This window comes from Leptosomus discolor, chromosome 3 (assembly GCF_034619465.1).
Source record: "Leptosomus discolor isolate bLepDis1 chromosome 3, bLepDis1.hap2, whole genome shotgun sequence".
Taxonomy (NCBI): domain Eukaryota; kingdom Metazoa; phylum Chordata; class Aves; order Leptosomiformes; family Leptosomidae; genus Leptosomus; species Leptosomus discolor.
Genome location: NC_141393.1, coordinates 71485239 through 71508045, shown reverse-complemented (window position 1 = coordinate 71508045; position 22807 = coordinate 71485239). Strand labels below are relative to the sequence as shown.

The 22807-nt window shown below is 41.6% G+C and overlaps 1 protein-coding gene across 1 annotated transcript in view; it reads right to left on the bottom strand.

Annotated features, from left to right (window-relative positions):
- MTA1 (metastasis associated 1) overlaps positions 1–22807 on the bottom strand; it is an 89375-nt gene that overhangs the window by 25274 nt on the left and 41294 nt on the right. The window contains exons 9-12 of the mRNA XM_086463050.1: positions 21356–21544; positions 20204–20278; positions 10046–10104; positions 475–590 (exon numbers count right to left, since the gene is read on the bottom strand). Coding sequence (XP_086319176.1) covers positions 475–590; positions 10046–10104; positions 20204–20278; positions 21356–21544 — 439 coding nt within the window. The remainder of the gene's footprint in view (positions 1–474; positions 591–10045; positions 10105–20203; positions 20279–21355; positions 21545–22807) is intronic.

Sequence of the window (22807 nt, the reverse complement as noted above, 5' to 3'; positions counted from 1 at the left end):
CATTAATTCTACGACTAAAGAAATGTACAAAATCTGACTTGACTTCTTGTACAGTCCTACACTGCGGCATCTCTAAAGGCTTCCCATAAAGGAGCACAATCATTACAACTCAGTACATTACTATCAGGCAGCACACCAAATACAGTGGTATCCCATGTTTTGAAATCTACTAATAAATTATGAAAAAATTGCCAAATTCACACCTTGGTGGTTTAAGTCTTTGCTCAATAGCTACCCGCAATTACATAGGACATATACTAACTCCCCCATTAGTACTTCATAATTCTATTTCCAAACATAACACCAATAACTCAAAAAAAACCCTTGCTTAAATGCTGCTACATCAAATTCTGTCCCCTCACCCTTCCACAGCCACCCCTCCCACCCCCCACGACAACACAGCTTTTACTTTACTGTTTCCAACACAGCACTCCCACTCTCTATGCACAGCTGCCATACTGGCATGTCACTTACTATAACAGCTTTCACAGGCCCGTCCTGCTCCCGTGTTCTGTGCCTGTACTCCAGTACCATTTACCACGCCTGGTTTGACATTATTTACATTGATCTGGTTGGGGTTTGGCTTGTTACTTAAAACACAAAGCAAAAGGAGGACAAACATTAATCGAGGCATGCAATCTCCTACTTGACTTTTAAAAAAGTATGGCCCAAAACGTTTGAAGATTTAAATCTCATTCATCGTGTGGCTCCCAGAACAAGCTATACTTACCAGCAGTCTGACTTCCATGAACATACTATCTCCGACAATATTTAAGTAACACTGATAACAAAAATAACTATAATTATGGTTAGATGCCATTTTCAAGAGTCCAAAACCATTTAAAACCAATAAACCAGTGAGGCCAGGCAGTTATCTTACTATTCCAGACATTCTAATCTAGGTGACAAAAAGATCTCACCTACAGATCCTTCTCAGTCCTTAGCATGAGGGATATTTTGCTTAAATCTCCAAAAATAGGGCCGAGAGACAGAGCAGGAGAGGTAGGCAGAGAAAGGGCAACCTTTGTCTTATTCAGGGAAACATAACCCTAGACTGCAGTCATAAATAGTTTCACATTGTCTTACTGCAAAGGCTTGCATCATGCAGCCACAATTTGCACAAGCACACCCAACACATTAAACAAAATCTTTGGATGTAGTGTATACATAGAGATTGTCGTGAATATGAGCCTCCTGACAAATCTTAACTATGGTCTGGGCTTCCAACAGAATGCTTTTAGGTTTCTACTAAATGCAAAAAAGTTCTGAAAGCCTAACATCTGTAGAGCAAGAAATGCATTGATGGCTATCACTAATACATTCTAATATAAAACCATCTGAATCACCTCAGTTCATCCCTATACACTCTTAAAAACGTTGACTCAGGAAAAAATAAAGCTACTGTCAGGAGCTAAGAATGGAAGGGCAAACAAAACCTTGGCATAGAGAGCAGGATGGAATAGTACAAAACCTCTGCAGAGGAAGAGGAGGCAAATGAGGCATTCAGAAAATCCCTGGCATGGGAGGGAACACAGACAGAGAATCGATATTGCCGAGACAGGACTTCTGGGGAATGGAGGAAGATGGGAGAAGTCACACAAGAAGTTTCAGAGAAGAAGAATACACCAGGAGCTTATAAACACACAAAGACTCCAAGGTGCTGTTGGGAGCTCAGCTTACAGAAGCAGCCTTTGGTGCAGACTTGTGCCAATTACATCCCACCATGTTCTCTTACCTGAAGACTGAAAGAGTGGGCATATTTTTTTATTTCCAACTAATAAACCCATGATTAAGAATCCACTTATTCAAGCAGAAATATCTTAAAATGGGCTTTATAAAACAGCTTTCTGAAAATGCATTTTCTTACGTATGAGTTGCACACTAACACAGGAGTCACATTGATTTCAGTGACCCAGAATATTTATCACTTATCACTCTGGCTAGCGCTGCAAAAACAGCATTGTGGGAATATGGCCAAATTAATTTCTTTCTAATGGGGCATCAATATGAGGTTTCATGTTCTCAGCAATGACCCCTGAAAGCAAAGGAGTTCCAAATGACTGATTTCTGAAGATAACTGGCCTTTGCAGCTCCAGAACAAACCCAAACACTACTGGAAATTTTACACTGTCCTGGAAGCCAGAAGGTCATCCTTCTTATTTGAAAAGGTCTGAGCAGGCACCAAGATACAGAGCTTGGTAAAGTCCCATTTCTATAGAGACAAAATAGATTCTGCTGTGAATGACCTACAAGGACCACACACAAATTGCATAAGGAGGTAAGACAGTATTTGCCCAGTTCAAGAAAAACTTTGGAGAGCATTCTGAGGGTGGTCCTCATGGTAAAATTCAGGGTCTTTCTGCCAAAGAGAAAGCTTAGCAGGCTGAGTAGCACAGAAACACTGTAAATAGTTTGTTCCTTCAGTACACTGAGCAGCCCATATATAACCCAAAAGAAGCAGAGAAGAGAAGAGAAAAAAATAAACGCATTTAGATTAATAAGTCTGATGAGGTTTTCTTCTCCTTTTGCTTATTATTTTGCCTGGCTCTTACAAGAATTAAAGTGTTTCGGGGTGCTTATCAGAACGGCACAAAGTTCTGACACCACAGATGGCAGGAGATTTGCAGACACATTTAACAAAAGGAGAGTTGAAAGAAGGTACATTCATGCTACCCAGCATTTTGCTCTGGGATGTCACTATAGTAACCTGCTGCAAAAGAACTTTTGCCAATGATTCACTAGCAAACTCCATGTGCAAACATTACCAAGATGCTGTAAAACAAACAGCCCTCACAGATGCCCACTGTTACAAGCAGCGTTGCTCAACAGACAGAGCAAAAGACTGAAGTAAAGAAAACTAAGCCTTCACCCCAGGTCTTATGGCTCAACGTCAGGCATGTTGCTTCCCTTCTATACATCGGTTTATCCTCTGACAAAGGCAGTAAAGGAGTCTGAAATCCATCACTAAAGCACACAAAGAGGTTTGGGGTTTTTTTGAGTAGCATGCCAGGAAGGCCTGATGTGTCTGGTTGTAAACAGTTAGTTGAGAACAAGACTGCATGGATTCGCATGCACATCCAAAGTACTTAAGATCACGTGCAGAAAGGAGGGTGATGGCCTGACTCCGTTGTCCTCTCCACAACCCCTGTGAAACCTGTATTTCAAATACAAGTGAAAGGGACGCAGAGGTGAGACCCGATTACCAAATCACACTGATCACAAAACTGTCGCGCTGTAGTTGTGGCAGTAATTTCACTTCAGGATTCTGGAACAGTACCACTGATGTAGCTGCAAAAGCACCAGAAACTGTGCTGCTCCAAAGCTAAGGTCAAGTTTCACAGGGGCAGTAACAATAAAATTCAGGCAGCTAATGTCTTCATCACATAAGAAGCAAAAAGCTCTTAATTGTTGATGATATGTTAAACTTGTTTGATATCACCAAAGCCTGCTACAGCTATTAACAGGAGAATTAGACGAATAACTGGATGAATCATTAGGCAATTAATGAAATTGAAATGAAAGATGCAAATAAGGTAGTGAGAGTAGTGATGGTGCGGTAAACTATCATTTCCAGTTCTTATATAAGGAAATCTTTTATATGGGCTTCAATTGCGCTGGAGCAGTCAGTTATACTAGGAACAGGGATCACTAAGATTTCTGGGCTGTATTCTGCAGGAGATCAGTCTCAACTAGAGAAAGTGATAAAGCGCACGCAGAAAGAAGACACTGGAAGCCAGCCATCACGGACCGAAGCCCCTGCCTAAAACACCCAACCTGAAGATAATCCTGTGCCAAGCAGAACACTGAAATCCCTTCACTACCTGACCAACAAGCATTTGACCCACAGCACAGCGAGAAAATTTTAATTAACAATAACTATAAACTTAACACCATCAATCAATGTTTCCTGTTATTCAGGAAACCATAGTGGTGCTAGATGCAACAGAACAATTAAAGAAATAAAGCCTCAGAAGTAAGAGCATTTTTAAATCCTTTGTAAGGAACATTTATGCCATCTACCTCCAGGCATCTAATGCAAGGGTCTGGATTCCTTATCCAGACAACACAGAGGTGAGTTCTCATCACAACTCTCCAGGGTACTGTAAATACCCACTTCTAAGAAGAGGTATGATGACTGCTAAACAATGCTTTTTGAAAATCAGAAGCTTTCTTCAACAAAATGTTGAAGATTGCCATTTTAACTAGCACAGATACAAAAGAAAGAACAACATTACACCTTGAAGGTTTCCATGCTGTGATGGACACCTCTGCACAATTAAACAGAGAAGGAAAAAAGTCTTGCTCCTCAGGCTGAGGACAACCAAGAAACAGGTAAGAGAATGATCTTCAGCTTGTTAAGCCATCGCCCCTTGTAGTCATCCAAAGCTTTGACCTATTCCTCCCATTTCCGTATCAGCTTATAAAAAGAGGCAGGGTAGGGAGAATAATATTGCCCTACTTTACAAGTGTTTGTGAGGCAGCGTTAGCAGCTTTAAAAGTGCTTTGAGATTCTCAGATAAAATACTGTAAGTAGAACGTGTTCATTTACATTTACAGACGTACATCTAAAATTTACATTTTGGAGACTGGGGATTGTACGGAGCACTTCATTCTTCCCTTTCTGTTCTTACCCCTTCTGATATCACATAGAGCAAAGCAAAAGAGAGAAAAGCCACACAAAATTCCTGACACGACTGGTAAGGGAGCCAACCAGGGAAGGAGCCCTCCAGGACCTGCTCCTTGTGAACCGAGATGATCTCCTGGGGGAAGAAAAGGTTGGAGGCCGTCTAGGGCATAGCGATCATGAAATGATTGAGCTTTCAATCCTTGGGGAAGTAAGGAGGGGGGTCAGTAAAACTGCTGTCTTGGACTTCTGGAGGGCTGACTTTGGCCAGTTCAGGAGACTGATTGACAAAGTCACATGGGAGGCAGCCCTGAAGGGTAAAGGTGTCCAGGAAGGCTGGACATACTTCAAAGAGGAAGTCTTAAAGGCACAGGAGCAGGCTGTCCCCGTGTGCCAAAAACCAAGTTGGCAGGGAAGAAGATGGTCCTGGCTGAATAGGGACCTTTGGCATGACCTCAGGAACAAAAGGAGAATTTATGACCTTTGGAAAAGGGGGCAGGTCTCTCATAAGGACTATATGAAGTAATGGGTCTATGCAGGGAGCAAATTAAGAGAGCCAAAGCCCAATTAGAACTTAAACTACCTACAACTGTTAAGGACAATAAAAAATGTTTCTACAAATACATCAACAAAAGGAGGGCTAAGGTTCCTTTACTAGACAGAGGGGGAAACACAGTGACAAAGGATGAGAAAAAAGCTGAGGTGCCCTATGCCGTCTTTGCCTCAGTCTTTAGTATTAGTTGTTCCCTAGACACCCAGCCCCTTGAGCTGGAAGACAGGGAGGGGGGCAGAATGTGGCCTTCACAATTACAGGAAGTGGTCAGTGACCTACTACACCACTTAGATGCACACAAGTCTATGGGGCCGGATGGGCTACATCCAAGAGTACTAAAAGAGTTGGCGGATGTGCTCACCAAGCCTCTCTCCATCACCTACCAGAAGTCCTGGCTAACTGGGGAGGTCCCAGTGGACTGGAGAATAGCAAATGTGACACCCATCTACAAGAAAGGCCAAAAGGAGGATCCAAGAAACTACAGACCTGTCAGTCTGACCTCAGTGCCAGGGAAGGTCATGAAGCAGATCACCTTGAGTGCCACCATGAGTCATCTACAGAATAACCAGGTGACCAGGCCCAGTCAGCATGGCTTTATGAAAGGCAGGTCCTGCTTAATTAAACTGATCTCCTCCTATGACAAGATGACCCGCTTGATGGATGAGGGAGAGGCTGTGGATATTGTTACCTTGACCTCCGTAAAGTCTTCGACACTGTTTCCCACGAAATTCTAGTGAAGAAACTTGCTGCTCATGGCTTGGACAAGCATACACTCTGCTGGGTAAAACACTGGCTGGACAGCCAGGCCCAGAGAGTGATGATCAATGGAGTTAAACCCAGCTGGCGGCCAGTCACAAGTGGTGTTCCGCAGTGGTTAGTACTGGGGCCACTTCTGTTAAAAAAATTTATCAATGATCTTGACGAAGGGATAGAATGCTCCTTCAGTAAGTTTGCAGACGACATCAAGTTAGGTGGGAGTGTTGATCTGCCTGAGGGTAGGGAGGCTCTGCAGAGGGACTTGGACAGGCTGGATTGATGGGCCAAGGACAACTGTATGAGCTTAAACAAGGTGAAGTGCCAGGTCCTGCACTTGGGCCACAACAACCCCATGCAGCGCTACAGGCTTGGGGTAGAGTGGCTGGAAAGCTGTCCTGCAGAAAACAGCCTGAAGGTGCTGGTCGACAGACAGCTGAACATGAGTCAGCAGTGCCCAGGTGGCAAAAAAAGCCAATGGCATCCTGGCTTGTATTAGGAATAGCGTGGCCAGCAGGAGTAGGGGGGTGATCACCCCTCTATACTCGGCATTGGTGAGGCCACACCTCGAGTACTGTGCTCAGTTTTGGGCACCTCAATATAAGAAAGACATTGAGGTGCTGGAGAGAGTGCAGAGAAGGGCAACAAAGCTGGTGAAAGGCCTAGAGAGTAAGTCTTATGAAGAACGGCTGAGGGAACTGGGGCTATTTAGTCTCAAGAAAAGAAGGCTGAGGGGGGACCTTACTGCTCTCTACAACTACCTGAAAGGACATTGTAGAGAGGTTGGTGCTGGTCTCTTCTCACAGGTAATTAATGATGGAACAAGAGTGATGGACTCAAGCTGCACCAGGGCAGGTTTAGGCTAGGTATTAGGAAAAAATTTTTCACTGAAAGGGTTGTCAGATATTGGAATAGGCTGCCCAGGGAGGTGGTGGAGTCACCATCCCTTAATGTGTTTAAGGGTCGTTTAGATGTGGTGCTTGGAGATAGGGTTTAGGGGTGTACTTGGTAGAGTGGGGTTGATGGTTGGACTAGATGATCTCAAAGGTCTTTTTCAACCTGAATGATCCTATGATTCTAAAACTGTATGCCTCAGCCTTTGTGATTTGCAGATGTCCTAGTCCCAAAAAGCACCAGCTACACAATGACACCGTCATCAAGAAGCAAGTTATAGTACATATGATATCTGTAAGATTAGCAAAACCAGAATATGACTTCCATGACAGCTTGAAGAGTATGTCTGGGAACATACTAGAGTGAGAAAGAGACTGAGACGACCTCTGCAACAAGAAAGATCTCCGAGTCCCATGTTCACACTGGTGGATGGCAGGATGAAGCGTGTGAGAACACGGAATCTCTTTGTGCACTCAGGCTTCTGCTTTATTTACAGCATTCCCACTGACATATAAATTGCTACAGAAAAGAACTAAAAGATTTTTTTTTTTTCATTATTTCCTGAATGCAGAATTCAACTAATTTTTTACTTTTTCCTTTTGCCAGGAAAGCTATTAGTGCTTTTCAACCCAATGGATGCATTACAAAGCCATGCATACAAACATGGGGTTCAGTCACATCAACTACAGATGTCTGTCCCAAAACCAGGGTTGTTCTTGGAAGGAGCACAGAAATGTTTGTCCAGTATGAAGGACAGAAATGTTTTTCCACTATCTAGGATGTTGGTTGAGGACTTGATAACTTCACATCAATTACCTGTATGACTCTCCATGCTTTAGTTACCCAGATTACTTGAGACTGGGGCACAGTTAAAAAATACCAACTCTAAAGCTGTATGTGACATGAGAAATAACCTTTGAAGACAACTTCTCTTGTTTTTCTTATTATTTTCCTCCCCTCTCCTTAGATTTTCCTATTAAGATCACATGAACAAATGAGTCTTATCAGTGGAAGACAGCCAGAGATTAAAAAAAAAAAAAAGGAAAAAAGAAAAATAAAGATAAAATTGTTTGAGTTTGATATCCTCCAGGGTCTCTCTTTGCAAATAATTTTACACCAGTTCTTGTTCAAATAGGTTTCACTCAATCAGCTGATACACTTCTGCATAGGTCTTGTGACAGCCTACATCAAGTAATTTATTTTTGAGGTGACAAGGGGATTATTGTGGTTCAAGCCTCTAAACAGGAATGGGCTCAGTAACACGATAAGGACAAATCAATAACATTGATATTTAGATCCCCACATCGTGTATTGCTATTACAAGCCAAGAAGATAATCTTTTACGTCACATGATAATGGTAGATGCTATACATTCCCTATGTGCCACACCTTGTACTGAAAAGTGAGTAGAAATAATCCAAAAAAATCTTAGAAATACTTAATTGTTGCCGCATTCAGAGGTATTAACAGCAAAAAAGCAGCAGAAGCATTCATGAGGGATTAAATAAGTCATGTAAGCAATTGCTACTTTTCCTGATACATATGAAAGGATATTGAAGGAGAAGGAAAATTCGACATCCATTTTATCAATTAAACAATACGTAAGTTAAGGTATAACACACACAAAATCAACCGTGATGGGAAATCAAAGCCAGAGATAAAAATAGCAACCGCGCGGGTAGAGACAGAAGTCTTTTCCTGAAGTAGAGAGGTAAGTTGCTGATTTGATTATATTCTCTAGATAGCAACAGGAATTATCTTGATGAGATACAGTGCTGAGGGATAAGACACCTCTCCAGACAGCCATTATCAAATAAGCACCATAACCTTTCAAATACGAAGCCCAGCCTACATACATTATAATCCAAAAGAAACAGCAAGACTACCAGGCTCTCTTGTCTCTAATATCCTTTTGCATCTGCAGTCTAAATTACATTGGCTTTTGCTTTACAAGCTTATCACATTGTGAATTCATGTTTAATTTGACGTCCCATGTCCCCCTGCAGAGTAACACCATCCACAAAAAGCAATACTGTTGAAAAATTGCATGACAAGAAATCTATTTGGCTTCACTCTGAATATTATGCTTCATTTTTTGTAAATTCACCCGAGAGGTTATCGACATATTTCAAAGCAAAAAAGAAATCAGGGATCCTCTATTTTCAGAAGAAATAAGGGACTGTCCTGCAAGCTAAACATGTAAAACTTAGTTTTGGCTTAAGTAACAGAACACATGGTAGAAGTTCATAAATATTTGAAAGGAGATAGCATAAGAGAGTAAAGGAGTCATTTGAGATAACACATATGGGAACGTATCTGGGAGTGAAAGCTGAAAAGAGAAAGGACAGGGGAGATTTAAAGTCCTACATTATAACAACTGTTGCTCAGGTTATGCAGAGGAAATGCAATAGAAGAAACACACTTTAAAAAAAAACCCTTTTATATATATATTTTTTTACATACATTATATAACCTTTATATTTTTATTTTAATAGATTTATATATAAATTTATATATACATAAATGACATTAGGAAACAATCACACATTGGATACACATATCACTGATGATAAAAATTAAGAAAAACAGATACATTACTGAGCAGTTAATTAGATACCCTTTTGTTCATGACCGTGCCGACCTGCAGGCAAGTCCCCAACTACCCGTCCATATAAAAATAAAAATTACAAGATAAGTTAACGGTTGCTTCAGGATGGGAACATTATACAGGATGAAGGAAATGAGCAACATGGCAGCACAGCATCCTATTCAGAAAAACCCTGAAGGGAAAGCCCTCAGTGCCCTTGGAGGAAATACCCTGTGTTCCAGAAACGGAAGGTCTGCGTGTGGCAACAGCTTTGTCTTTTACTCACTCGTAAGCAGCAGTGCAAGCAGACTGGGAGGACGGCTGCTTTGCTCTAGCCAGCTTTGAACTACTAAAGCTATCCTGTGTTTTCTTCCACAGGGCTCCTAGCTGTTTATTAGCACCAGGGTGGTTAGCATTAACTCAGCTAAAATACAAAGGAATTCAAGCCTATTCAAGCATCAGCTGAAGGTTCATTATATTGGTAACATAATTTAATAGTTCTCTGACACGTTCGTTCAACTATATTTCTCATTATGTAATTAAAGCAAATACATAATACTGGCAGGCCATAGAAACTGCTACACCAGATCCTCTATAACGAAAAAAACCCAAAACAATACCAAAAGATACTTACTAGTTGGGTATATACACTTGCTTTAGCTTGCTTTCTGCTTCTGCTGCTTTCAATCGTTTCTTTAAAAAGAAAAGAAAAAAAAAAAAATTAGAATAAAAAGAAAATAAAGACTATTTTGCCTGGGAGTCAAGTAATATACCTGTAAAAACTTTAGTGCTTATTAACAAACAATGCGGTTTTCCTTTCACTGAGCAGCTACCACAAAATCCTTTTCCAACAGGAAAACATCCACTGAAAACAACTGTTGGCATCAAATGACTACGTACACAGCTTTTCAAAAAAGTCAGAGATGACAATCTACTATTTATAACAAGAAGCTTTTCATGCCCATTCACTTCAACACAAATTCATGCACTGTTCCTCCCACAATCCTTTTTTTTTTCCCTGCAGAGGAAGATCTGACATACCAGTCTGTGTGTGTTCTCCATGATAATATTCACCAATTGGACAATAACAGGTACAGTAACGCACCCTCTCCATCATATTTCCTCAACGGCTGAACCAATTCAAAGAGTTTGAATGAAGACTATTTTGTTGATAGTCCTCACTTTTGAAGACTGAGTGACACAGGAGATTTTCTTTAATAGTTAAAAAGGCTAGAAGCTCCCTCAAAACCAATGCAGAATTACCCAACGGATTTTTTAGAATTATACTGTGTCATCAGTTCTGACTAAACATCAGCCAGGGGCAACCTGTACATTTGCACTTCCTAAAGGTGAGAAGCTCTAGGTGCACAAGCACTACGCATTTATCCCACTTTGAGACAAAAAGGAAATAAACCCTAAGCACATGTACAAATGTCAGTGGACAAGTAGCAAAGAACTTAGAGAATCATAGAATCATTAAGGTTGGAAGAGACCTCTAAGATCATCAAGTCCAACCATCAACCCGACACCACCATGCCCACTAAACCATGTCCTGAAGTGCTACACCAATACAGTCTCTGAACACCTCCAGGGATGGTAACTGCACCCCTTCCCTGGGCAGCCTGTTCCAATGTTTGACCACTCTTTCAGTAAAGACATTTTTCCTAATGTCCAATCTAAACCTCCCCTGGAGCAACTTGAGGCCATTTCCTCTCGACCTATCACTAGTTACTCGGGAGAAGAGACCAGCACCCACCTCACTACAACCTCCTCTCAGGTAGTTCAAGGGGATAAAAAGGGGAGAAGCTAATGAGACCAAACGACCAGCCCCTAATGAAAAACACCATTGCCAGGAGATATTAAGGAACATAACAGAGATGTGTTTAAGGGAAACCACATATAGGAAGTAGACTTTCAGAGCACAGGGACGCACGTTTAGACTTACATACCATTTGTCTCTTTACATGGCCCTACTTCAGTAAAACCATCCATTAACTTCCGTCCACATTTCTGGAGCAAATGGATTAGAGAATCCTTTCAACGGGAGGTATGGAGTAAATTCCTCCAGAATAGCACTGCTCCTTTCTTTTGTTTAGCTATAGCTGTGAACTTGCTGATAGCCCGCAAGAACGTGGCAGAGGTATGCAATTAGCCGAAGATTACTAACTGGCCATGAATTTCTTGTATAACTCAAATCTTCACATCATTTAAAAAGCAGAGTCATAGAATCATGGAATACAATGTTGGAAGGGACCTCAAGGATCATCCAGTCCAACCTTTAATTAAGTGAGACATTCTGAACTTCAAGTTTTCTCTTTATTACATAAGCTAAATTAATTTAGGGTGAATTTCTGGAGGTCTTTAATCCAACCTCCTGCTCAAAGCCAGGCCTGTGCTCTTCAACATCCATGTCGGTAACAGCAGTCTGTATAAAGCCATGACAATGTTTTCCAGACAAAGTGGCAGCATGGTGATATTCTAGACAAACAGATTAGCTTAACATTTGCTATGCAGCAGCCTCAGGGTAACGTAGGAAAATAATTGTAAAGCCAATGTCAGTATAGACACAGGAAGCACCAGAACATGTAATAAAATTGAAGAGTTTGTCACTGAGGAACTGGACAAACACAAAAATCCTTTTTACAGGAACATGATGGACACACTTAGAAACACTGAAGCAAAAGTTTCCCATAAGCATAAAGCTTGCTTTGATCAGAGCAACAGTCTTAAGTAACGGTTTTCCATCTGATAGTCTGACAGTTCATTGCCAAAGCCCTCTAGACTCCTAAAGAATTCCCCTCTTCCCTTTCCCTGCAAATAAAAGTCAATCTATCTTAAAAATTCAAGAATGAACTTGCCAGACAAGAGAAAACAGAACTGCTCAAAGTTATCCCAAGACTACGGGTACACCTTCAGAGTGCTGCATCCAAAAGCTGATTTCTTTCTGCTGGTGTAGGCAAGTTTCCCAAATTGTTTCTGTTAAATCTCATCTAGGACAAGAACAGCCACCTGAAAACTGTCCTCAAGAAAACCCAAATGAAGACTTCATGGAACCGGTCCTTAACAATCTTACAGACTTGGAGGAATCAATAATACCCATTTTGCTGGCAATAGGTGACGGAACTAAAGAAGTTCTCTCTCTGAATACAAACCACAAACTCAAAGTTGAACATTTTCAAACCACCCTACTCAAGGCTTTTTATGTAAGAAACCAAAGCCTCCAATGATCGGCCTCAAAGAGTGCTGTGACAATGGTTCTCCAAACAGCATCAGAAATCCTCCTCTACCTTCCAGAGAAACACCAACCAAAAAAATCACCCTTCAACAAAATGCAGGCTCAGGTGCCCTTCTGATCAGGAACTGGAGGCTGTTCCACCCATGGCCTGGACTGAAAAATTGGTAGTCTTTCCCCAGGCACAGACTACTGTGCAGATGAACAGCCACAGAGCTCATACCCTCCCGCAGGGATTACAAGGAAGTCCAACATCAGATACTGATAAACAGCTTAAAATACTGCTTGATAGACCTTGTACAAGAATTGTATTTCCTTTAGGCCTATGTAGGAAATTCAGGGAACTTCCACTGTTAAGAGAATTGTTTGGTTTCGGAGGATTTTTGGTGGGTTTGGTTTTTTTGTTTGTTTTGGTTTTGTTTTTTAATTTCCACTAGATTTCTAGATTGTGAGGGAAAAGAAGCTGCAGTTTTCTTGACAAAAGCTCCCAAGGGGACTATCTAGAGTCATTAATGTTATGACAGTTTTGGAAATCTATGAATGCAAAAGCTTCATGCAACCACAAAGCATTACCAGCAGGTGAAATATTCTACTATCCACAATGTAAAGTCATTTGCCTTGGAGACATGGTTAATTTAGGGGATTAAGCAACATTTTAGTAAACTGGTGATGAACATTAACCTCAGACCACAGATTTTTTGTGGCTGATGACCACGGTGTGAGCTCTGACCTAACAATGGCCGTAAGTCACCTGGACCTAGCAATACCCTTCTCTCCTACAGCTCAGCATATGCCTTTATAACAAACCAGTATACCAGGAAAATGAAAAGTTTTCAGAAGGTACCATAATGCACTGGGTAAGAAGAGGTTTTGCACTAAGTACCTGCGGCTGTGGGCAATCAATAGACCAGATATGATAAGTTTCCTGTTTTCTGACAGTGACTGATATCAGAAGGTACAAAAGAAAGGTGCCTGAAATGCAGTCACGCACAATTTCAGAATAATCCCTTCACGGAGAAAGTGCTTTGCTAGGTCCTTTGCCAATTATTAATTGATTTGTGCCTGAAGCATGTTTATGCTATAAATTCTTAATGTTGTCTGATGTCGTTATGAATGTCCTCATCCGCAAAAAAAAACACCCATCCTGAACATTTGTAAATTCTTCTAGTAGTTTGGCCTAAATAAAACCTTTTGTCTTCGAGTTATTTATACACACGCATCTTATTTACCTCATCATATTTTCCCCATCTGTAAAAGAGAGGTATTACCAGCTTGTCTATCCCACAGGGACCAAGGGATTAAAATACCAAGCACTGTACATTCAAGTTGGTGCAAGTATCTGTCCTTCATATATCCTCTCCCTAGATTTGACATCTTGAGCCTGAAAGAGTTTTATAATACATAACGTGTACAACAAAAAAAGAGCCAAGGAGCCTCTCCGTCCTGTATTGGATGTGGAGCAGAACATTCCCACCAAGGATGAGGAAAAGGCTGAGGTACTTAATGCCTTCTTTGCCTCAGTCTTTGATAGTCAGACAAGCTGCCCTCAAGGTAATCAGCCCCTGAGCTGGAAGACGAGGACAGAGAGCAGAATAAATCCCCCATAATCCATGAGGAAGCAGTTAACAACCTGCTACGCCACATGGACATTCACAAGTCTACGGGGCCGAATGGGATCCACCTGAGGGTACTGAGGGAGCTGGCCAAACCACTCTCCATCATTTGTCAGCAGTCCTGGTTAACAGGGGAGGTCCCAGATGCCTGGAGGCTTGCCAATGTGACACCCATCTACAAGAACAGCCGGAAGGATGATCTGGGGAACTACAGGCCCATCAGCCTGACCTCAGTGCCAGGGAAGGTTATGAAGCGGTTTATCTCAAGTGCACTCACACAGCAAGTCCAGGACATCCAGGGACTCAGGCCCAGCCAGCATGGGTTCATGAAAGGCAGGTCCTGCTTAACCAACCTGATTTACTTCTATGACCAGGTGACCCATCTAGTCGATGAGGGGAAGGCTGTAGATGTCATCTACCTGGGCTTTACTAAAGCCTTTGAAACAGTCTCCCACAGCATTCTCCTAGGAAAGCTCTTGGCCTAGAGAGGTGCACTCTAAGCTAGGTGAAAACTGGCTGGATGGCTGAGCACAGAGTTGTGGTGGAGTTAAATCCAGCTGGCGGCTGGTCACAAGTGCTGCTCCTCAGGTCTCAGTATTGGGACCGGTCTTGTTTAACATCTTTATTGATGATCCAGATGAGGGGATCGAGTAAGTTCACAGATGACAGCAAGCTGAGTGTGAGTGTTGATCTGCTCGAGAGTAGGAAGGCTCTGCAGAGGGATCTGGACAGGCTGGATCAAGGTGCTGAGGCCAACTGTATAATGTTCAACAAGGCCAAGTGCTGGGTCCTGCACTTGTGTCACCACAACCCCGTGCAGCGCTGCAGGCTTGGGGATGAGTGGCTGGAAAGGTGCCTGGCGGAAAAGGACCTGGGGGTGCTGGTCGACAGCCGGCTGAACATGAGCCAGCAGTGTGCCCAGGTGGCCAAGAAGGCCAACAGCATCCTGGCCTGTATCAGCAATGGTGTGGCCAGCAGGAGTAGGGAGGTGATTGTGCCCCTGTACTCAGCCCTGGTGAGGCTGCACCTCGAATGCTGTGTGCAGTTTTGGGTCCCTCACTGCAAGAAGGACATTGAGGTGCCCAGAGAAGGGCAGTGAAGCTGGTGAAACATTTGGAGAACAGGTCCCACAAGGAGCAGCTGAAGGACCTGGGGTGGTTTAGTCTAGAGAACAGGAGGCTGAGGGGAGACCTTATTGCTCTCTCCAACTACCTGAGAGGAGGCTGTAGTGAGGTGGGTGCTGGTCTCTTCTCCCAAGTAACAAGTGGTAGGACAAAGGGAAATGGCCTCAAGTTGCTCCAGGGGAGGTTTAGATTGGACATTAGGAAAAATGTCTTTACTGAAAGAGTGGTCAAACATTGGAACAGGCTGCCCAGGGAAGGGGTAGAGTCACCGTCCCTGGAGGTGTTCAGAGACTGTATTGGTGTAGCACTTCAGGACATGGTTTAGCGGGCATGGTGGTGTTGGGTTGATGGTTGGACTTGATGACCACAGACATCTTTTCTAGCCTAACGATTCTATGATTCTAAATATTTGTGGTCATTTTCTACAGACTGAATATTTATTAAAAGGAAATAACCGAAGAAATCCAGGAATGCAGAGGGTATTTCAAGGTCCACAATGCAAGAGTTGGGTTCACAGACAGCATGGGGACACCTCAAACATCCTCAAACATTAAGCCTTTATTAGTTGATGACAGGGAAGAAATATTGTATTTTCTGGATTTAGAGAAGAACCTTCACACTGTTTATTCTTTCTGAAAACTCTGAACATACAAGTACTGCTGGGAGGTGGGGGAGATGGGACAGAAAAGGTAATTAGTCCATGATGCATTTCGAAGAAGTGCTTCCAGCTGCTTGTGCTACAGAAACACATCTCAGCACTGACGTGTGGTACCTATGGTCTCTTGTCACTTGCTTGCCAAAACTGCCATAGTCCCATGTTACTGTAGGCTTTAAGGAGGTGTTTGGAGATAAAATGTCCTATGTGTGCAGAAAAACATTTCTTTGATGTTATTTCTACTTTGCAAGCACGCAGTTACTTTATGACGGCTAGTACATTAAGATGTCACTCACAGCTCTTGGCTAGGTACAAAGAAGGCTTCCTTCCCTTAAATAAAAATGTGGGTACAAGATTTACCCAGAGCTCCCTCCCTCATGCAGCCAAATGTAAGGGCACTTCCACTTTCTCCAGTATCTTCTCAACACTATGCATAACTTAAAACTGATTTTCTGTCTATTTGTCCTACACTTTTCCAGTGGCACTTCCACATAAGAAATAGAACAATAGAAATTCATAATATTTTATCTTCCTCTTGAAGTTACATGCTCCTCAAGCACAAATAAAAATGCAAAAAGTAAATTAATGCCTTCAGCTCTCAGAAAGCACGTGACTAGTTCAAACCATCATCTGCCACTGTCATGTCCCAAGCTCTTCTCAACTGCATTTCAGTAATTGGAAAGCGTTATTTTTTAAAGTTTTCAGGACTTCCCCTTATGATCTGCAAAACAGTAGAAGCATTTAAAGATCTTTAAAAATAAAGAAAAATATCACCCTGGAATTCCAAAGAACTCAATCTTTACTTTGAATGAAAATGAAGGCACACCCAAACATCACATCAACTCTTAAAGAGTTTTCAAATCACTGGGGGAAGCCATCAAACAGCAATTACTCACTGGATGCCATTTCGAACCTTCCTGAATCAGAAATATATGCTCTTTTGAATTGACACAGGAAATTAGTCTCAAGAAAAGGATGCATCCCAAGGAGACACAGGATACTGAATTTGGAATGCATCTCCCTGATTTTCTTCAGGACAACTCTAAAAGGATGTCTTTGACAGGACAACTCTTGAGACTGCTTTGGACAGGTGTTCAGGAGCCTACCTACATCAGGCCACAAATTCTGCGTTAACTTTGCAGTAGAATTACTCCTTCTAGCAGTTCTGTTCTTGAAGGGTCATTCTCTTGAAATGATTGAACTCCTAATTATGCCGGTAACCTTCAAAAGTGTGGTATAGCTGAAGCCAAATAAAAATTACTGGATATGAGAGATCCCAGTGCACACTCCAAAACAAGTCAATTTGCATGTATCCCAATCACAGTATCCTACTCCCAAGAGAAGGAAGTGCTGTATTAAGCCTTTTGATCTTAAGTATACCTTATTGTTCAGTTCTAAGAAAGGGTCTTCTGTTGAAGTCAACTCAAAATTTAGCATCCTCAATGGCAAGAAACAGAAGTATTCTGCTTCAGAATCATGACAGTGCTTTCTTGTTCCAAGAGAGTCTCAAAGAAAATACAGAAGGATGTAAGCAGTTCCCAACTAACTGTTTTTCATCAAAGCAGGCAACTGGCTGATGACAAAAAACTTCAGTACTATGTTGTGCAACTCACAGAAATAGACAGTTTAAATGGATATTTGTGTTCATTCAGCCAAAGTTTCTACAAGAATGAGCAAGTTATCAGTATTTTTTTTCAAAGACAGTAATATACAGCCTTGGAATATAATTTAACCATTGTCTTAGAAGGAAGGCAAGTGAAAGTAAAACAACTCAGGATACACACTTTTCATACCCTTACTTAGCACATTTTCAATATCTTCTGTACAAAACTGCTGTTAGCCCCAGAACCCAGGAAAGAATCTACACAGACAAAACACTATGAAGAAACAGATGGAAAAAAGTGGCAAGGCATGTGCTTTGCCGAAGATTTTGCACACATTAAGCAAAATATAAATGTAATACACCATTTTTTCAACTACAACTTCCTATGCCTTCTTTGTGGTTATATATATATATAGCTCTCCCAGGCTTTTCATGAATGTTTAATATTATTATTTGCTTGTACAAGCCGGGAATTTGAGATGAGGTCTTCATCTCAGTTCAGACTTAATTGATGGGATATCTCTGTACTGCAATTTCTACCTGTTCGGCTTATACTCGTACTGCCTCCTAAGTGCATAGCCTCTAATTGGAAGTTTTCCCCAAACCCCACTTCCCGGTACACTGATGGGCGGCATATGTAAGGTACAGTATAACCACAATAGAAACCCCACTGCAGAGGAATACAAGAAACTGTAGGTTTGTTGTGCTTTTTAATTGCTGCAAGAGCAAATAACCAAAGTCTTTCGTGCAACTATCTCCTCTGCAATTTTGTCTATGTCTATGTAATAAGAAAGTTCAAGAAAGTGGAAAAAGCAAAGTAATGTAACCACTTCCTACTCAAGGCAGTTTTTCTCCAGTTGTTTTGCCTTCCAGACAAATAGGCCTGGAAGTAAACACTAAGACACTATTCCAATCTCTCTCCCACAGTATCCAAGAGCGAACACCAAAAAAACCTGCTCCCTACCCTTTATTCCCATCACCACCATTGTTACATACCTCAAGATGGGCAGAAACAGAACTTCACCATTGCAAATGTATCGTGGACTTTCTGAGCAGTAGAGAGGTGCTTTTTTGGTTTAATCTATCCCAAGACTTCCTTGCTAATATTTGCTGTTCTGACTGCACAGGGGTGACATTTTCACGCAACAGCCTAAGATTCTAGTTTTCACCGTCTGATAAAGTAACTTTCCTTGCTTTTTCTGACACCTATCAAATGGCTAGACGGATTTGTATCACTAAAAGAAGAGAGGCGAGATAAAAGATTCAGGGGAGAAGATAAATGGATTCCTCTCAGAGCAAATATTAGCATACTACAGGCTGAGTACACTCAGCTATCAGCTCCTGAACTGCTGTGTTCAGACAATATAGCAGCAGTCACTATATCAACGATACACACAGTTTGACTGGGAAGGAAAGAGCATTCTTCATTTCTCCAGCACCTTTTTCCCCCCACTGTGCCAGCTTACATCACCATCCCACTGCCCTACCACTCATTTCCTTACCGCAAGAAAAGTTTCAATCAAAGATTAAACTTGGGAAATATTAGAACAAGGATGCAGTTAGTATTTTTTTTAAAAGTAATACAGAATTGATGCAAAAAAGAGTTCTCCTTTTTCCTGAGGATCCCTCTGTAATTTAAACTGTTCCAATCAGAAAGAAAGTGGGAAAAATCACATTACACACCAAGGAACCCAAATATAGCACACTCCAAATATTGGTCAATGCCTCAGGCTTCTAGTCTTTATCCCAGGCTGAATTTCCAATGAAGCAAGTTAAGGCAAGACATTTTTATAACTCCCCTTTTTTCTAATACTTCAAATAACTGCCTAAACATAATACTAATAATTATAATAAAAAGATCCATCATAAAATTCTCCCTTCTTTTAATTAGTTTTCCCATTAAACATTTTAAGTAGTTTTCAGCAACTGATACTCTGCAACATTTTGCATGCTGCTTGCATTGTGTTTGCCTTATTTAAGGAACCAAGCAGTCTTCATATTTAAACAAGTAGAGATAAAAATGATTGTAAACACCAGTCAAAGTTGATTCTCAAGCATAACGAGTCTGGGAATTTGAGCCACCAACGCTTACCAGACAAACACTTCACTCGCAGTGCTTACGTGGGGGAGCCTCCATGCATTTGCAGTCAAAGTCATGGACAGGCAGAGGTGGAGAATTAGCATGGGTGTCTGTTGTACAGCAATTGCCCACCCCTCCATAAAAAGTCAAAACCAAAGTTAAAGCTGACCTTGAACTCTATAGGCAGAAATTAACTGTACCCCCCTCCTCAAACTGCTGAATTCCAAAACATACATTTGAAAGCTCCAAACAAATCAAGTAGCAGCAAACATGAAAAGAAAACGTGAATGCCAATGTTATGTTTGCATCTACAGAACAGCTGATAAGTTTAGTGATAAGAGATTGTTCAGTGCTTCAGATTATTATAGAACCCACCTATTGGAAAGGCAGAGCCCCAAGGAGGAGAATAAAGCAACAATACTTGGTTTTAAAGGCAAGGGAAACGTCTTCTGGTAGAACGAAAGAGGCGATTCTGGCTTTCTTACCTGCTGAACGTATCTGTCTGTAGTTTTCCACATATAGTAATATTCTATTATGCTTGTTAAGGACTTCCATGGGAGCTAGGGACATAAAAGAAAAACAGCAGTCATTGCAGGGAGCTGGCACACAGCCTCACTGAAATACTTTGACAACTCCTAACAAAAAAAGACAGTCAGTGTCTGAATCTCCTAAGGGCATTAGATGCACATGGGATCCATGTTAAATTAAATGTCCTTTCAAAAATAGTGCTTTCAGTGTAGAAGTAGAGCAGGTTACAGGTAAATCTTCATGCCGCATTGGCGCCACAGTAAACCACTCCAGAGAAGGACAACGTGGAAGGGAGCCCACTGGCTCCGACTCTTTCTGCTTGAGCAGCAAAGACTCGAGCAAGAGCCACGACTACAGATCACAGTTCTGATTTGCTTGGCTCCTATGGAGCTGGCCCATTAAAAAAAAAAAAAAAAAGCAATAACTACCAACAGAACTGTGCCGAGCTGGCTCTGTTCTCTGTGTGAGAAGCACAAGGATTTCAGCAGGACCACAGAGAGTGTTGTGCTGTTTCCAAGTCCCTCTGTCTGAAAGATTACAGCATGGGACAAGCAACACTGAAACAACTTGTTTTGTTCCAGAGGACTCTGAACAGTGATACAGTGAAACTTGGCTCTCTCTACAGTGCTCCATTCAATCTGTAGGCTGAGCACCTAGGGTGGAGCTTTGGCCAAACTACAGGACACCTCCCTTGGATGCCAAAGATTCCTTTTTAAAACTTTCAAAAGGCCCTTTCTGAAATCGCATTATAAAAGTGACTAAATTTTCATGTGTCAGAAGGCCCAGTACTTTCCTTCAAACACAAATTAATCTACAGCAGCTAGGCTGTCACAACAGTTTCCTAAATCCTCCCTCAGCTGTAGTGGAGCAGATGATTTTAAATTAACGTCTCTAAAGGAAAAGCTATCATCTGTGATTCGAAATTCTGACTATGCAACAGGCTGCCATCAGGACGAGGTCTGCCTCTTCCCAATTTGCAGCAAGACACAAGCTCCAGTTCAAAGCCCTCTTCAACACGAAGAAAAACAACACAGTTTAGACAAGCTGTAAACCAGCTCTGTCACTGATCAGAACTGGCCACCATGTGGGCCCTCATTTTATATACTTACAAAATCTTGTTGAATGTCAGTGAAATCTTTTCCATATTTTTCTAGTGCTTCCTCAAAGAGGTTTGCCTCTGAAGCAGACCACTCCTCCATCTCATCTCTGCACAGGACTGGCCCACCTTGTGGCACAAGTGCAGAGATTGCCTTGGAAATGTCATAGACATTTTTGTGCAAAGTGTCCATAGCATGGAACTACATGGTTGTAAGAGAGAAAGATAAATGTAAGGACAAGCATCTAGGGAGAAAAAATGCTTAAGAGTGAAAACAGCAATAACAAAAATTCTGCACCAAGATTGAGGGTGCAGCATTCTATACCTAACACAGAGTCAGTAAAACTCGTTTCGGACTCACTGTGATTGTCAGCGTACAAGACGAGCGTTCACTGACAATAGTGGGGTTTGTGGAACACGAGCCCTTGCATATCAATAATTCCTCCTTAGCTACTCACCAGCATCACCACCACAGCACTACTGTAAAGAAAATGCACAGGACGGAGACCCACTCACCCCAGGACTGAGCAGCCCTGTTAGGTACCATCCACAGAAGATGGGGCATGAAGACAGAGGTCCAAGGGCATATTTTCTAATAAACTAAGCGATGCACTTTCTTTGTTAAATAATCCACAAAAATTGCATGTAAGAAAAATACTTAAGAACGGCAACACACGCCAACAGTCCCCCCAAAGGCCAGAAATCCCAAAGAAGGATTCAAGTCAAGTCACACATCACAGCTGAGTAGGAAAAAAGAATTACTCCCAGGAGCAATTACTCCTCAGAAAGCCGAGCTATGACTGTCTGCAATTTGTGATTTACAAGGGCTGAGAACACATTGCGAGGGAGGAATTGGTATTAGTAAATGAAAGCTTGGCTTTATCTCCTGATTTCTCTAGTTTTAATCAGGATGTTATTTGCCTTTCATCACACTAGTTCTGTGCACGTGCATAATTAATCTACAGTGTTCTATCCTAGAATTTGTTCTATATATGATTTCACATTATTCCAGTTATGAGTTGAGGATTTGATAACAGTTCTCTGGAGACCTCATAAATTTTATGCAAATTTTCATTGAACTTCCTCTAGCATAGAAGTTCAACTGTTCCCATTCCTCTGTCTACTCAGAATCATTTATGATTATAAAATATTAACAATGTCACCACTCCTCAGGTACTCTAAAATGGAGCTCCTCAAAGAGAAGAACTGGATCAACCGAAATTTCTTATCTGACCACAAGCTTTCCCCCAGATGTTCCTGCCCAAGGATGTCAGTGACAGTCTGGTGTTGGGGAAGTGATGAGGAGTTGCATTCTGGCATCATATCATTGCAGACAGGCAGATAATCATTTGTATTCTTCTCAAGACAGCTACTAAGCCCATGCAAGAGATGGGCTGTGAAGCACGTCATTAAAATATTTTAATAAAACAAAACAAAAAATTATCTCAGAATTATCCATGATGGA